Here is a 17,330-nt window from a genome sequence, read left to right as displayed (position 1 = left end):
AACCGTCAGCACCACATTCGAACCTTCGTGGACTCCGGGGACGTGGATAATTTCAATGACCAAGACTTCTCCAGATAATTACAAATCCCCTGCGTGAAATCACCCATCCCTCTGTAGATTCAAGACCTCGATGGATGCCCCATCGGCTCTGGCCAGGTGGAATATCAGACCAAGCCCATTCCACCGCAGTTTAGGGTGAACCACTCTAAGACTTTTAGTTTTCTGTTGATTACTGCTCCCGAGAACCCCCTTATCCTAGGGTACCCCTGGCTAGTGCTACATAACCCACTATTCTCCTGGTCAATGGGACACCTATTAGATGCCTAAGACCCCCACCAAGAGCCTCGCTGTGTTCCCTGGCATCCATTGAAGACCAAGACTTTTCCCCTCTCCCTCCCGAGGACTTCGACCTCTGCGTGGCCTTCAGTAAGAGGCAATCCACCACCATCCCTCCTCATCCATATGACTGGGCTATAATACTCCTACCCGGCTCTACCCCTCCCCGGGGCCGTCTGTACTCCCTCTCGACCCCTGAAGCAACCGTCATGGACAATTACATCCGGGAGTCGCTAGAGGCAGGTTTCATTTGATCGTCTACATCCCCAGGTGCTGCAGGCTTCTTCTTCGTGGGAAAGGAGAATGGAGTTCTGCATTCCTGCATCGATTACAGAGGGCTGAACAGGATTATGATTAAGAATCGTTACCCCCTTCCCCTGATGTCCACCACCTTGGAGTTGGCCTATGGGGCCCAATTCTTCACCAAACTGGACCTCTGCAACGCTTACAATCTGGTGAGAATCAGGGAGGGAGATGGATGAATGGAAGACTGCCTTTAGCACTCCTAGTAGCCACTATGAGTATTTAGTCATGCCATTTGGATTATCGAACTCACAGGCAGTCTTCCAAGCATTGGTCAATGACACGCTTATGGATATGTTGAATCGGTTCGTCTTTGTTTACCTCGGCGACATCCTGATCTTCTCCAAGATCCTTTCGGAACACATCCTGCACGTCCACCAAGTCCTCCTGCAGAATCAACTATACATCAAGATAGAGAAGTGTGAGTTCCATGTATCCAAAGTTTTTTCCTGGGCCACATTATGTCTTCCTCAGGCATCCAAATGGACCCTGTAAAGGTGAGGCGGTCACAGACTGGCCCCGTCCAGCCTCACTCAAACAAGTTCAGCGATTCCTCGGGTATGGCGATTTTTACAGGTGTTTTATACGCAACTTTGGTGCGGTGGCAGCACCTCTCACAGTCCCAACCCGCCAGTCCCAGACCTGTTTTTGCTGAACCCCCGAGGCTGACAGGGCGTTTGGGGAGCCCAAGGGACATTTCACCTCTGGACCCATCCTCGTCCATCCTGATCCTACCCGTCCCTTCGTGGTAGAGGTGGACACCTCGGATACCGGAACACGGGCGGTCCTTTCACAGCGGAATGAGGAGGCCTTTCTCTCCAAGTGGTTCTCTCCAGCGGAACGCAACTACGATGTAGGCAACTGGAAGCTCTTGGCAGTTAAGTGGGTCCTTGAGGGGTCTAGACACTTGTTGGAGGTGGCACCTCATCCTTTCGTGATCTGGATGGACCATAAGAACTTGGTCTCCATTCAAGAAGCCAAGAGGTTGATTCGCAGTAATCAAGATTTGAATGTGCACATAAGATCTAGTTGTTTTACAAGAATAGCCTGAAAAATCAGGCTATAAATTCAGCTGTTTGACTCAAAAGGCATAGGCCTGCAACGCAGTGTTTATCTAAATATTTGTTTAATTTATTCCTTCAGGTTGACAGTGCAGACTGAACCTGTAAGGTCCTGGGTGTCGTGAGGGTGAAATCAGGCGCAGGAAAGCAGAGAGTTCAATAAAGTGCTCCTTTAATGCACACACGGTGAACCACGGCCACCCCACTTTTGGGTACTCAAACAAAATGCCCCAGACACAGGGAACGAAAACAGTCTAGCACTAGATACACGAACGTCTGTAGCAAACACCAGGGTTACAATAATCAATTCTGCACAAAGAAACGGGCGGGCCGGCTGACTAATAAAGCCCAACTAATTACAACCAACTCAAAACATGTGTTATCAATAAACACATAAGGAGGGGGAGAAAAGAATCAGTGGCAGCTAGTAGGCCGGCGACGACGAACGCCGGGCGCCACCCGAACGGGAAGAGGAGCCACCTTCGGTCGGAGTCGTGACAGAACCAAAGTCCCTGTACCGGACAGTTCGGTACAAATACATTCTATGTCCTTTTTTCTATGTTTTGTATTTCTATGTCTTGGCCTGGTATGGTTCTCAATTAGGGACAGCTGTCTATCGTTGTCTCTGATTGAGAACCATACTTAGGTACCCTTTTCCCCCACCTGTTTTGTGGGAAGTTAACTTTGTAGTTACATCGCTTAATGGAATTACAGCATAGAGTTGTAGTGAAGGGTGGTGCTGTCTAAAGGAAATACCTACCACAGCGCAAATGGAACTGATCATTACTTGTGTTACCGTAGTGGGTTTGGGAACTTTGCCTGTAAATATAATTGTGGAGGTAAATGGAAATGTAGAGGACTTCATGGTTTGATGGTTATTCAGATTCTCTTTCTATCATTTTCTCCTGCTCCCCCCCACCTCACTGTACTTGTGCCTGTGACATTAAAACTTGAAATTTCATCTTGACTTCTCCCACATGGTGACCTCTGATGTCACCTACTAAAGAAATGGCCTCTATAATGGCATTTATGACAGTTAAATGCAGTCTGGGTGGGGGGCCATGATGACAGGTGTCACAGCTCTCCCTATGTGACTACTTTACCCCGGGTGATATTCAAAAGGACACAAAGTTCGAAAACGTTTTAAATGGAAAAATAAAATGACCGTAGCACCACCCCGTTTCACTCTGTTTAATAACGTTTTTTTCCTATTGGACACGACCCAGCTGATTCAGTCCATCTTCCAGCCAGGCTTTGCTATAGCGCTCTGTTGGTCCCTCTGATGCACACTTTTTTAGCCCTTCAGCAGTTGGATTTGGCTGTCACATAATATAATCACATCTACGTTTATGAATGACTGATCAATCTATGCTTTGTAATGTCTGATGGGTCGTGCTGACAATCCAATTCGCAGAGGGAAATTGAATTGTCAGGCTGGATAGCTGGACTTTTTCAGCAGATGAAGGAATTGAGCAGTAAGCGAAAGGGAATTTCGAATGCTTTTGTCATTAAAGCTAGGTCTATGTGGTCTTTCAATCCCTTTTTTTACCCTTTTCCATTTCTAATATGATATTGGAAAACAGTTGGTGTTCAGTCAGCCGTTGTTCTGTGTGTGTGCTGGTGTGCATACTGACGTGTGTGCACGACCATGCTAAGTCCCATGGAATAACAGATCTATACAGGACAGCAGTATCCAGCTCAAAGGGCCAACCTGACACACCCAATTATTGAAAACATGGACAATGGGTTTACTTTACTGACATCATGTCACAATCACTAGGGACACAAACTCATTCACTCTCATGGGGGACATTTGCCACTGTAGTCCCTCTCTTTGAATTTGCCCACCATCATAAAGTCAGAAGGACCTTTTGGTAAACCGAAAGGAACAATAGTTCATGCCAGGTCCTGAGAGGACCGATTTATCTTTGAACAGACTTGAACACACACAAACATACACACACACAGACACACACACCCAGTGTGAGGAACAATCAGTGTTAATTAGCGTCAACAAAGACTAATGCTAATTCATTGTTTTCCGGACAGATTATACGGCGAGCACAAGAGTGGCCATCATTACATTACATCTAGACTGATGACATTCAAAGGATCTAATCAAGAACCCCTGATTGTGAAATACTTCCTTCACTCTCTCCTCTCTCTACATATTTCTCTATCTAGATGTCTATCATCTCTCTCTCTCTTCACTCTCTCATACTCTCCTTGCTCTCTGGTTTTTATTACTGTTAAAATGCACTAAAGTGTGAATTTAAACGTTGATATACAGTAGGTCAATTGAGCTTGGTTCTAACTCTTGGTCCCACCCTCTCTCTCCCTGTCTCGCTGTCTCTCTCTCTCTCTCTCTCTCCCTTCTCTCTGTCTCCTTAGTGCGTATCGTAAGGAGTAGACAGTGGTGTGAGATGGCACCCTGCTTGGAGGGAGAGATGTGTGGCCTCCTCTTCAACCGCTCTGGTTGGACCTGTACCAAAGGTAGTGGCCACATCAAGACAGTCACGGTAAGACGTAGCCTTACAGAGTCATGTATGGAGTACACATTGAAACATGCAACTGCCATTAGCGTTGTAACAGGAATGGAGATAGGGGAATTTACATGGATTTTGAATAATGTGGATCTGTAACTGTTCTGTTATCATTGGTTGTAAATAACTTTGATACACAATTATGATACAATAAGTGAGAGACAGAGAAAGGGAGTGTGTGAATGTGCATGCATAAATAAATAAATAAATCATATTTCTCCTGTTCCCAAGTCCAAATTTTGCCTACATTTGGTGTATCATTTTACTGCCTATTCCCTATTCGCACGGGACTAGTTGGTTATGTAGCCTATTTATTGCCCCAGAATGTCTGTTATTCCAGAGGACGATTTGGATGGGACACATTTTTTCTGCCCCCTGTAATAAAAAAAGACGTTTTCTGTGTGAAGATATTTCAACTAGTCCAGACGATAACAGGCTATACTGATAACATGAGCTTGTTTCCCAAATGTATAAACCGTAGTCTTTGGTATAATGTGGCCATAATCATAATCATTTGGATATTTTAGCGATCCACCGTAGAAGACGTCCCAAAAACATCCAAGATGGCATAGCAGTCAGACGTCTTTGTCCTTCGTCTTGTCGTGTCCCATGTATATATCTTTTTATGTTTTTCTTCGCATATCTTTTTTATATTTTTCTAAACCTCAACTTCAAAATACTCTCCTGCAACCCACCTCACCTAATGTGGTGTGGACCTGTTTTTTCTAAAGTATTTTTATTTACCTCGGAACTGGAATCCCCCAACAGAAGCTAGCCAGCTAACTAGCTACTAGCTAGTAGTCAGCTAACCACTGCTAGCGGTCATCAGCTAACCTTTAGCTCAGAAAGCTCTCACCAGTTTGTACAACGCGACTCAAACCAGAGCGTACCAGACCTATTTTCTCTCCATATCCCCAGATTCCCACCGCAAGCTCTGAACCTTTTCACCGGATCATTACAGCTAGCTAGCTGCAATCTGAGTGACTGTCTCGAAGCAAGCACCAATTAGCCTGGAGCTAACCCATGCTAGGCCCATTCTCCCGGCTAGCTGAAGAGGCCCAACAGCCACTCCTGGGCTACAATACCCGGACCCCTTATACTGCCGGTATGAGGCACGGAACACCGCCGATCCTTCATGACTGGATTAACGACGTAACCTGCTCGAGGGGGTACTGAACTGGCCCCTATGCAGCGACGTCCCCTGAATGCCCATCTGCTATCCACGGCCCGCTAGCTGCTCGCCGAGGCCCGCTAGCTGTCGAGAGCATATTGGACTGTTAGCTGAATAGATCCATCAGCCAATTTCTTGGGCCACTATACCTATTTTGCCAATTGGACCTGGACCCCTCTGCTACTCGGAACTCTACTAATCCATCACAACTGGTCTATCGATGTCACCACACGCGGAGGCTAAAACAGACTTTCATCCTTCTCGACGTCCTTCTAAGGCCCTTCTGCTAGCTTGCTAGCCCCGGTCTGCTAGCTGTCTGAATCGCCATGTCTTCAGCCAGCCCAACCACTCACTGGACCCCTATGATCACTTGGCTATGCATGCCTCTCCCTAATATTAATATGCCTTGTCCATTACGGTCCTGGTTAGTGATTATGGTCTTATTTCACTGTAGAGCCTCTAGCCCTGCTCAATTTGCCTTAACCAACCATTTAGTTCCACCTTCCACATATATGGTGACATCACCTGGTTTAAATGTCTCTAGAGACAATATCTCTCTCATCATTACTCAATGCCTAGGTTTACCTCTAATGTACTCACATCCTACCATACCTTTGTCTGTACATTATGCCTTGAACTTATTCTATCGTGCCCAGAAACCTGCTCCTTTTACTCTCTGTTCCGAACATACTAGACGACCAGTTCTGTTAGCCTTTAGCCGTACACTTATCCTACTCCTCCTATGTTTCTCTGGTGATGTAGAGGTTAATCCAGGCCCTGCAGTGACTAGCTCCACCCCTACTCCCCAGGTGCTCTCATTTCTTGACTTCTGTAACCGTAAAAGCCTTGGTTTCATGCATGTTAACATTAGAAGCCTCAACCCTACGTTTAATTTATTCACTGCTTTAGCACACTCTGCCAACCCGGATGTCCTAGTCATGTCTAAATCCTGGCTTAGGAAGACCACCAAAAACCCTGAAGTTTCCATCCCTAACTACAACATCTTCCGACAAAAGCGGGTGGTGTTGTAATCTACTGCAGAGATAGCCTGCAGAGTTCTGTCATACTATCCAAGTCTGTACCCAAACAATTCGAGCTTCTACTTTTAAAAATCCACCTTTCCAGAAACAAGTCTCTCACCATTGCCGCTTGCTATAGACCACCCTCTGCCCCCAGCTGTGCCCTAGACACCATATGTGATTTGATTGCCCCCCATCTATCTTCAGAGCTCGTGCTGCTAGGTGACCTAAACTGGGACATGCTTAACACCCCGGCCATCCTACAATCTTAGCTCAATCTCAAACAAATGATCAATGAACCCATCAGGTACAACCCCAAATCCATAAACACGGGCACCCTCATAGATATCATTCTAACCAACTTGCCCTCCAAATACACCTCTGTTGTTGTCAATCAAGATCTCAGCGATCACTGCCTCATTGCCTGCATCCGTAATGGGTCTGCGGTGGGTCTGCGGACCCTCATCACTATCAAACGCTCCCTGAAACACTTCAGCGAGCAGGCCTTTCTAACCGACCTGGCCCGGGTTTCCTGGAAGGATATTGACCTCATCCCGTCATTAGAGGATGCCTGGTTATTCTTTAGAAATGTCTTTCTTCATCACCATATTAAATAAGCATGCCCCATTCCAAAAATGTAGAACCAGGAACAGATATAGCACTTGGTTGTCTACAGACTTGACTGCCCTCGACCATCACAAAAACCCGCTGTGGCGTGCTGCACTAGCATCGAATAGCCCCCGTGATATGCAACTTTTCAGGGAAGTTAGGAACCAATTTACACAGGCAGTTGGGAAAGCTAAGACTAGCTTTTTCAAGCAGAAATGTTCATCCTGTAGCACAAACTCAAAATTGTCCTGGAACTCCGTAAAGTCCATGGAGAATAAGAGCACCTGCTCCCAGCTGCACTGAGGCTAGGAAACACTGTCACCACCGATAAATCCAATATAATTGAGAATTTCAAGAAACATTTTTCTACGGCTGGCCATGCTTTCCACCTGGCTATCCCTACCCCAAACAACAACCCTGCACCCCCCCAAAGCAACTCGCCCAAGCCTCCCCATTTCTCCTTCACCCAAATCCAGATAGCTGATGTTCTTAAAGAAGTGCGAAATAAGGACCCCTACAAATCTGCCGGGCTAGACAATCTGGACCCTCTCTTTCTAAAATGATCTTCCGAAATTGTTGCAACTCCTATTACTAGCCTGTTCAACTTCTCTTTCGTATCGTCTGAGATTCCCAAAGATTGGAAAGCTGCCGCGGTCATCCCCCTCTTCAAAGGGGAGACACTCTAGACCCAAACTGTTATAGACCTATATCTATCCTACCCTTCCTTTCTAAGGTCTTCGAAAGCCAAGTTAACAAACAGATTACCGACCATTTCGAATCCCACCGTACCTTCTCTGCTATGCAATCTGGTTTCAGAGCTGGTCATGGGTGCACCTCGGCCACTCTCAAGGTCCTAAACGATATCATATCCGCCATCGATAAGAGACATTACTATGCAGCCGTATTCATCGACCTGGCCAATGCTTTCGACTCTGTCAATCACCACATTCTTATCTGCAGACTCAACAGCCTTGGTTTCTCAAATGATTGCCACGCCTGGTTCACCAATTACTTCAACTATTCCACCTTTATTCCACAAGGTAACCTGCCGAAATGACTACCGACCCGTAGCACTCACGTCTATAGCCATGAAGTGCTTTGAAAGATTGGTCAAGGCTCACCATTATCTCAGAAACCCTAGTCCCACTCCAATTTGTGTACCGCCTCAACAGATCCACAGATGATACAGTCTCTATTGCACTCCACACTGCCCTTTCCCACCTGGACAAAAGGAACACCTACGTGAGAATACTATTCATTGATGACAGCTCAGCATTTAACACCATAGTGCCCATGAAGCTCGTTACTAAGCTAAGGACCCTGGGACTAAACACCTCCCTCTGCAACTGAATCCTGGACTTCCTGATGGGTGGCCCCAGGTGGTAAGAGTAGGTAACAACACATCTGTCATGCAGATCCTCAACACAGGGGCCCCTCAGCGGTGTGTGCTCATACAACTCCTGTACTCCCTGTTCACCCATGACTGCATGGCCAGGCACGACTCCAACACCATCATTAAGTTTGCCGACGACACAACTGTGGTAGGCCTGATCTCCAACAACAACGAGACAGCCTATAGAGAGGTCAGAGACCTGGCAGTGTGGTGCCAGGCTAACAACCTCTCCCTCAACGTGATCAAGACAAAGGAAAAAGGAGGACCGAGCACGCCCCCATTCTCATCGAGGCTGTAGAGAAGCAGGTTGGGAACGTCAAGTTCCTTGGTGTCCACATCACCAACAAACTATCATGGTCCAAACACACCAAGAGTCGTGAAGAGGGCACGACAATGCCTTTTGCCCCTCAGGAGACTGAAAAGGTTTGGCATGGATCCTCAGATCCTCAAAATGTTCTACAGCTACAGACACACCTACTCATTCAAGGGTTTTTCTTTATTTTTGACTATTTTCTACATAGAATAATAAACTATCTAAACTATTAAATAATACATATGGAATCATGTAAACTCGGCAAAAAAAGAAACGTCCTCTCACTGTCAACTGCGTTTATTTTCAGAAAACGTAACGTGTAAATATTTGTGTGAACATAAGATACAACAACTGAGACATAAACTGAACAAGTTCCACAGACATGTGACTAACATAAATTGAATAATGTGTCCCTTAACAAAGGGTGGGTCAAAAGTAAACGTAACAGTCAGTATCTGGTGTGACCACCAGTTGCATTAAGTACTGCAGTGTATCTCCTCCTCATGGGCTTCACCAGGTTTGCCAGTTCTTGCTGTGAGATGTTACCCCACTCTTCCACCAAGGCACCTGCAAGTTCCCGAACATTTCTGTGTGGAATGGCCCTAGCACTCACCCTCAGATCCAACAGGTCCCAGACGTGCTCAATGGGATTGAGATCCGGGCTCTTCGCTGGCCATGGCAGAACACTGACATTCCTGTCTTGCAGAAAATCACACACAGAATGAGCAGTATGGCTGGTGGCATTGTCATGCTGGAGGGTCATGTCAGGATGAACCTGCAGGAAGGGTACCACATGAGGGAGGAGGATGTCTTCCCTGTAACGCACAGCGTTGAGATTGCCTGCAAACCATGACGGACCCTCCACCTCCAAATCAATCCCGCTCCAGAGTACAGGCCTCGGCTTAACATTCATTCCTTTGACGATAAACGCGAATCTGACCATCACCCCTGGTGAGACAAAACCGCGACTCATTAGTGAATAGCACTTTTTTCCAGTCCTGTCTGGTCCAGCAACAGTGGGTTTGTGCCCATTGGCGATGTTGTTGCCGGTGATGCCTGGTGAGGACCTGCCTTACAACAGGCCTACAAGCCCTCAGTCTATCCTTTCTCAGCCTATTGCGGACAGTCTGAGCACTGATGGTGGGATTGTGCGTTCCTGGTGTAACTCGGGCAGTTGTTGCCATGCTGTACCTGTCCCACAGGTGTTCAGATGTACCAATCCTCTGCAAGTGTTGTTACACGTGGTCTGCCACTGCGAGGATGATCAGAAGTGTCACAGTACGGACATTGCATTTTATTTCCCTGGCCACATCTGCAGTCCTCATGCCCCATGCAGCATGCCTAAGGCATGTTCATGCAGATGAGCAGGGACCCTGGACATCTTTCTTTTGGTGTTTTCAGAGTCAGTAGAAAGGCCTCTTTAGTGTCCTAAGTTTTCATAACTGTGACCTTAATTGCCTACCGTCTGTAAGCTGTTAGTGTCTTAACGACCGTTCCACAGGTGCATGTTCATTAATTGTTTATGGTTCATTGAACAAGCATGGGAAACAGTGTTTCAACACTTTACAATGAAGAACCGTGAAGTTATTTGGATTTTTACTAATTATCTTTGAAAGACAGGGTCCTGAAAAAGGGATGTCTTTTTTCGTTGAGTTGAGTAATGAGTAACTGTTCCCAAACTTTTGACTGTTACTGTATATATTACCACAACGTACCGGTGCCCCCACACATTGACTCTGTACTGGAACTCCCTGTATAAAGCTAATCGACTGTTATTTTATCGTTGCTCCTTAATTATTGAATATATACTTTTTTTCTTAAAACTGCATTGTTGGTTAAGGGCTTGTGAGGTAGCATTTCACTAAGGTCTACTCTTGTTTATTTTGATGCACGTGATAAATCAAATTTGATTTGATTTGAAATGTGTTTCATGATGTTGCAAGGGCTAGTGGAAGCTGCAGTCATAAAAGGTGAGCCCGTAAAAGGTGAGCGCCTTGAAATAGTGGAGGAGTACAAATTCCTTGGACTAGTCATCGACAACAACCTATCCTGGGATCAGTGTTCTGACGCTATTTTTAAGAAAGGCCAACAGAGACTGTATTTCCTACGGAAACGACACTTTTTAATGTTGATCTAATGGTTGTCTTTTATAAATCCTTCATTGAGATCATTCTGTCCTACTGCTTGACCTGCTGGTTTGGGAACATCAACGTTGCACAGAAAAATAGGTTGGGCAAGATAGTCAAGTCTTGCGGAAAAATCATCTGGCAGCAACAGCAAGAACGGTCACCTCTCTACCTGGGCAGAGCCCTACATGAGGCAAATAAAGTAGCGGTTAACTCTTCCCGTCCACTCCACCCTAAATTCCAGCTCCTTCCCCCTGGACACAGGTACAGACTACCTGAGGTTAAAAATAATAGGACCAAGTTCTATTTTATTCCGAATTCAATTCTGCAACTTAACAAATGTTGGACTAATTGCGCTTAGCACTTGCACTCTGAAATTGCACTTTACCCTGCTGATTTGTTTGTAAATATCCTCTGCTATTCATTGTACAGTTTTAGATGTTATATGTTGTATGACTGCTGCAAGATGAATTGCCTCTTTGAGGACATTCTGAATCTGAATCATGCATTTTGGCTGAAATCCTTAGCGCTCTATAAACAGAACAGGACACACAGGACGACTCAATGGGTCATAAATAATTGTATTACAATTCAAAAATGTTTCCCCTGCTGCCCTGATGGCTTTCTGCCAACTGTTCCCTCTCCCTCCAAGTTGTTAGCCAACATAAAATGATTGTAGGACCCATTTTCTGGACCCTGGACTAAAAAGCACTTTCAATGAAGAATCTCCATTGAGTATGTTTTTTTTGTCCAGCAGTTGACTTCATCTTGGTCCGCAAAACCAGCCCTATTTTTACAAGCCTATGCATTGACAAGCATTGCGTTTGAATTTCAGCCTTCGATCAGTTAATCTGACCAACTAAAATACTGAAGTATTGATAACGGCATCTTGTAAAATATGTTTTACTGTCACTGACTATGCAAACCAGCATGCCTAAGTTCTTAATGCCCAAAGTTATTTTGATATCCCCTGCTCAATGTTGGAGGAGACAGACTTTGAGCCCAGTGCTCAAAGGAAGGAAAAAGACCCTGGATTTCCCTTTGGTTTTCATGCAGGATGTAATTGATTGTAATGTATTGACCCCCCCCCCCAGTTGTATAAGGAGTAACAAACTATTTCATTATATATATATATATATATAAAAAGTATGCTTAAATGAGCACACAGAGAGCAGAGGAATACTGTGTGTTAACAAGGAAAGAAGGATAGGTTTGGTAGGTATGAAACAGTATGGATAGATGGAAAGTATGAAACAGTATGCTATAGATGGAAATAGATGTAGAAAGAAAGATGACTTAAAACGAAAGAATGAAAGCTGACTGCTGAAATAATTTCAATATGATTCCCCTATTTGTTCCCTCTTCTCTTTGACATTCCAATGGCCTTTATGTTTTTAGCTCCATATTAAGAGCTAGTGAATTTCATGACTTTATGTCCCTGGGCACAGCCCCTTGTAGGTATAACTACTCCTCTGGTGCTGCCCCACTCTATTAATTCATCTATGTTTTCCTTTTATTTTCTCCTCGGTGTATGTTACCCCTCTCTTGTTCTTGTCAGAGCCCCTGTCTGAACACAGTCCTTTCCCCTGTCACTTAGCGCACTTTTAGCCCGCTTCGCATTTCAACTTCTGTCATTGACTACTTTTTCAACTGACATTTTTGTTTTACACAGCTCTGTTTTCTTTTCCACAAACCGTTGTCTGGTGTAAAAAAAAAAAGACCTGTGTTCTGTTGGGGTGTAACGTTCAGAATGTTACATTGCTCTCGATTCCATGTGTAGGGTATCTTCTATACACCTCATTTCTCTCGGCAATGGTCTGGATTGTGCTCCCTACTAAGTATGGAATGATGCACATCAATTAGTTAAAATTAGTAGGTACGTATTGTGGCAGACGGCAGGGAGAGATGAGGGGTGATTGAAAGAAGATATCGTGCAGCCCGCTGGCTCCACCCCCAAGCCTTATATGGATTTCCTGCCGATGGATCGTTAAGCCATTGCGTGCTTGAGGATAAAAGAGGAAGCGGGCTGCACAAAGAGGGAGAGGACCGAGAGGGAAACGTGTATTGTGGAGAGTGTGAGAAGCGTGAGAAATATCTGTACCCTTACCCATTGTGAACTGGTTGCTGGATTCCCCCTTTCCCATGTGTGCAAATATCCCTAATAAACTCATTCATGGATGCTACCTTTATTAATGGGAGTATCTTCTGGCTGGGGGATTTTTGTTAAATGATGTTTAATAATAACTACTACATTCCTCAATCTGACTCCATTATTATGTGAATAAATACTATAGGCCCATAAGCGTATTCGATGGGTATAGTCAAGGTAGCGAGCCTTTTTTCACCACTCAGATTAATATGTGTCCAAGATAAATGTTATGCAATTATTAAGAGGCTGAGAGACAAAGAGCTAATATCTTGCGATCAATGTCCTAGCATAAAATTATTGAGTTAACCTTAGCTCTGAGCTGCAGAGTTAGAGTCCAAGCATAAATGCTTTGTGTAGTGTGAATAACATTTACCAATAGACCTACTAAATTATGAACGTAAAGTCAATCAAATAATTAGAAGTGCATTTACTCAATTCAACCAGTACGATTTATTAGTCATGAAAGAATTGACAATTACAGTTGTCTTGTCTTTCCCTCCTGGGTGAGGATCAAAGAGAGCCCCCCCCCCTCTCTTTCTCTTTCTCTCCCTCTCCCTCCCACCAGAGAGGAAGGGGGGAAAAATTGGGCGAGTTGATGACTTTAACGACCGGTCGTAAAAAGTCTCTCTCTGGCCCTTCGCAGTATGGAATGTCTGAGGGAAATGGTCGGGGGGACTTAAAGAGCAATCATGTCAGATAATGTATTGTTTGGTGATATCATTAAAGGCTTTAAAACGGAAACAATGTAACTTTAAGAGCTTTCACAATGTATATGTCAGAGTTACATCTACATGTTGTAAAACATATAGGAGTAAATATAAAACTATTTGTGAGAAGATGAAATGTGATTTTAGTCTTTGAAATGATAATTGTTTTTCATGTAAAGTTTTACCCAGTCAGTAACCACACCCACGTGAGCACAGACATTATGTGACATTATGCCAAAAGGATGGAACACCCCCTTTGACCAGAGTGCTTAATAAGGACTCCTAACTCAATTTACATCAGACCAGTATACGGACGGTAAGCCGGATGTGACAAATGGTTTCAAACTATAAGACCAGACAATGTGGAATGGTGGCTACACGTTCAAATGGTTGCGATTTAAATACTGACCAAAACATGCCGGCTTGCTGCCGGTGTGGAAAGTGGTCTTAGCTGTACCTTGAACCACTAGACCAGAAAGCGTGGAGTGGTGGCTACATGTGGAAATGGTTAGACTCCACCAGACCAGAGAATGTGAAGACCAGCTTGACCAACAGTGTGAAGGTGAAGACTAGACATTCACAGTCTACAACCTTGACCAAAGACACCAGGGAGATCCCATAAAATGACCATTGGAACATCTGAAGGATCCAGTCTAATGGACAACCATAGACTTAAACAAACAGAGACTTTGTGTCGAATTACTCCCCATGTAGACGGACCGGGCGATTTCAACAGAGAGATGAAAAAGATATACAGTGGTTGCTCAACTAAAAGTTTTACGATAAAGCTGCGGGACTTAGAGGTAATTTGTGGTTTAGTAAGGTACCCTGCATCACCACTTCATTGCTCCAGACCATCGCAAGGGGGAGTTAGAGCACTGATTATGCTTTTGGGTCCCAAGGCGCTGGTCTAAGACACTGCATCGCAGTGCAAACTGTGTTGCTACAGATGGTGGTTCAATACCTGTGACTGGGAGACCCATGAGGTGATGGTAGGCTTTTGATTTCTCTCCATCTAAAAACATAAATAAATATTTCCAAATAACAAACTTGCTTTATTTACAAATTAGTAACAATGTCTCACCCCATGTTCAAGAAGGGTATTTTTCTTGCTCACTTCCCATTATTTGAAAACAAAATCATATCCAAAATATCGTTGTTAAAAAAAAAGCTATTATTATTATTATTATTAATTTAGAATGATATAAAAGCCCCTTAGATATTGTCACAGATATAATATTAACCATGTTTTCCTAGGCGTAGCTGGCTGTGAATTCTGCAAACAACGTTTCTAGCAGGACAATATATATTGAACATATTGGTCATGGCTCGTACAGTGCCTTGCAAAAGTATTTTGTTGTATTACAACCTGTCATTGAAATGGATTTTTATTTGGATTTGATGTGATAGACATACACAACATACTCCAAATTGGTGAAGTGAAATTTTAAAAATTACTTATTAAAAAAAAATTCTAAAACGGAAAAGTGGTGCTTGCGTATGTATTCACCCCCTTTGCTATGAAGCCCCTAAATACGTTCTAGTACCTTCAGAAGTCACATAATTAGTTATATTGCACACAGGTGGACTTTATTTAAGTGTCTCATGATCTCAGTGTATATATACACCTGCAACACCAAGCAAGCGGCACCATGAAGACCAAGGAGCTCGCCAAACAGGACAAGGACAAAGTTGTGGAGAAGTACAGATCAGGGTTGGGTTATAAAAAAATATCCAAAACTTTGAACATCCACGGAGCACCATTAAATCCATTATTAAAAAATTGAAAGAATATGGCACCACAACAAATCTGCCAAGAGAGGGCCTCCCACCAAATCTCACAGACCAGGAAAGGAGGGCATTAATCAGAGAGGCAACAGAGAGACCAAAGATAACACTGAAGGAGCTGCAAAGCCCTACAGCAGTGATCGGAGTATCTGTCCATAGGACAACTTTAAGCTGTACACTCCACAGAGCTGAACGTTTGGTGTTTGGCAAAAGGCATGTGGTAGACTCCCCAAACATATGGAAGAAGGTACTCTGGTCAGATGAGACTAAATTCGAGCCGTTTGGCCATCAAGGAAAATGCTATGTCTGGCGCAAACCCAACACCTCACATCACCCCTAGAATATCATCCCCACAGTGAAGCATGGTGTTGGCAGCATCATGATGTGGGGATGTTTTTCATCGCAAGGGACTGGGAAAGTGGTCAGAATTGAAGAAATGATGGATGGCGCTAAATACAGGGAAATTCTTGAGGGGAAACCTGTTTTTCAGTCTTCCAGAGATTTGAGACTTGGACGAAGGTTCACCTTCCATCAGGACAATGACCCTAGGCATACTGCTAAAGCATCACTTGAGTGGTTTAAGGGGAAACATTTAATTGTCTTGGAATGGCCTAGTCAAAGCCCAGACCTCAGTCCAATTGAGAATCTGTGGTATGACTTAAAGATTTCCTGAAGGAGTTGGAGCAGGTTTACCTTGAAGAATGGGCCAAATTCACAGTGGCTAGATTTGCCAAACTCAAAGCGCAAAAGGTGGCTCTACAAAGTATTGACTTTGTGGAGAGGTAAATAGATATGCACGCTCAAGTTTTATTTATTTATTGTCATATTTCTTGTTTGTTTGTGGTAGGCATGTTGTGTAAATCAAATGATACAAACACCACAAAAATCTATTTTAATTCCAGGTTGTAAGGCAACAAAATAGGAAAAATGACAAAGGTGGGTGAATACTCTCGCAAGCCACTGTATTTGTTGCATTGTTGTATCGTCAATTTATCTAGCCAAAATGTCTTGATGGCCTTGACCAGTTCATCTTTGCTTGTAGGCTTGGCATAGTTACAGATTCATGTTTTCAGTTGATGCCAAAAAAGTTTGATTGGGTTTAAATCAGGAGACCTACATGTAGAGAATTGAAAACATTTTTTTTAATACACTGTAGGCCTACCGTAGGTGTTGGAGATCTCTTATTTATTTTTATTTTACCTTTATTATACCACATAAAGTTCCACTTCCTCTGCTGGCGTCTTGACCCAGTTCATTCCCTCTTTTGCAATGCAAACCCGGGCGGCAGCATGTTTTGTGTCGTTGTCTGCATTTGGAGAAGAAAAAAAGACATTTAGCCAAATATATGTTTTGGTCTTTAGAAATATTGTTCTTCTTTTTGAGGCTCCTCTGTCCTCCACTCGTTACCTGTATTAATGGCACCTGTTTGAACTTTTTATCAGTATAAAAGACACCTGTCCACAACCTCAAACAGTCACACTCCAAACTCCACTATGGCCAAGACCAAAAAGCTGTCAAAGGACACCAGAAACAAAATTGTAGACCTGCACCAGGCTGGGAAGACTGAATCTGCAATAGGTAAGCAGCTTGGTTTGAAATCAATCAGAAATCAACTGTGGGAGCAATTATTAGGAAATGGAAGACATACAAGACCACTGATAATCTCCCTCGATCTGGGGCTCCACGCAAGATCTCACTCCGTGGGGTCAAAATGATCACAAGAACGGTGAGCAAAAATCCCAGAACCACACGGGGGGACCTAGTGAATGACCGGCAGAGAGCTGGGACCAAAGTAACAAAGCCTACCATCAG

The 17,330-nt window shown here is 44.0% G+C and overlaps 1 protein-coding gene across 1 annotated transcript in view; it reads left to right on the top strand.

The window, feature by feature from the left end:
• Nucleotides 1-17,330, top strand: part of LOC112221380 (chemokine-like protein TAFA-5) — a 51,889-nt gene that overhangs the window by 16,717 nt on the left and 17,842 nt on the right. The window contains exon 3 of the mRNA XM_024383532.2: nucleotides 4,092-4,219. Coding sequence (XP_024239300.1) covers nucleotides 4,092-4,219 — 128 coding nt within the window. The remainder of the gene's footprint in view (nucleotides 1-4,091; nucleotides 4,220-17,330) is intronic.

The sequence above is a fragment of the Oncorhynchus tshawytscha genome, linkage group LG22 (genome assembly GCF_018296145.1).
Source record: "Oncorhynchus tshawytscha isolate Ot180627B linkage group LG22, Otsh_v2.0, whole genome shotgun sequence".
Taxonomy (NCBI): domain Eukaryota; kingdom Metazoa; phylum Chordata; class Actinopteri; order Salmoniformes; family Salmonidae; genus Oncorhynchus; species Oncorhynchus tshawytscha.
Note: the sequence above shows the minus strand (reverse complement) of the source record. Positions and strands in the feature narration are given on the sequence as shown.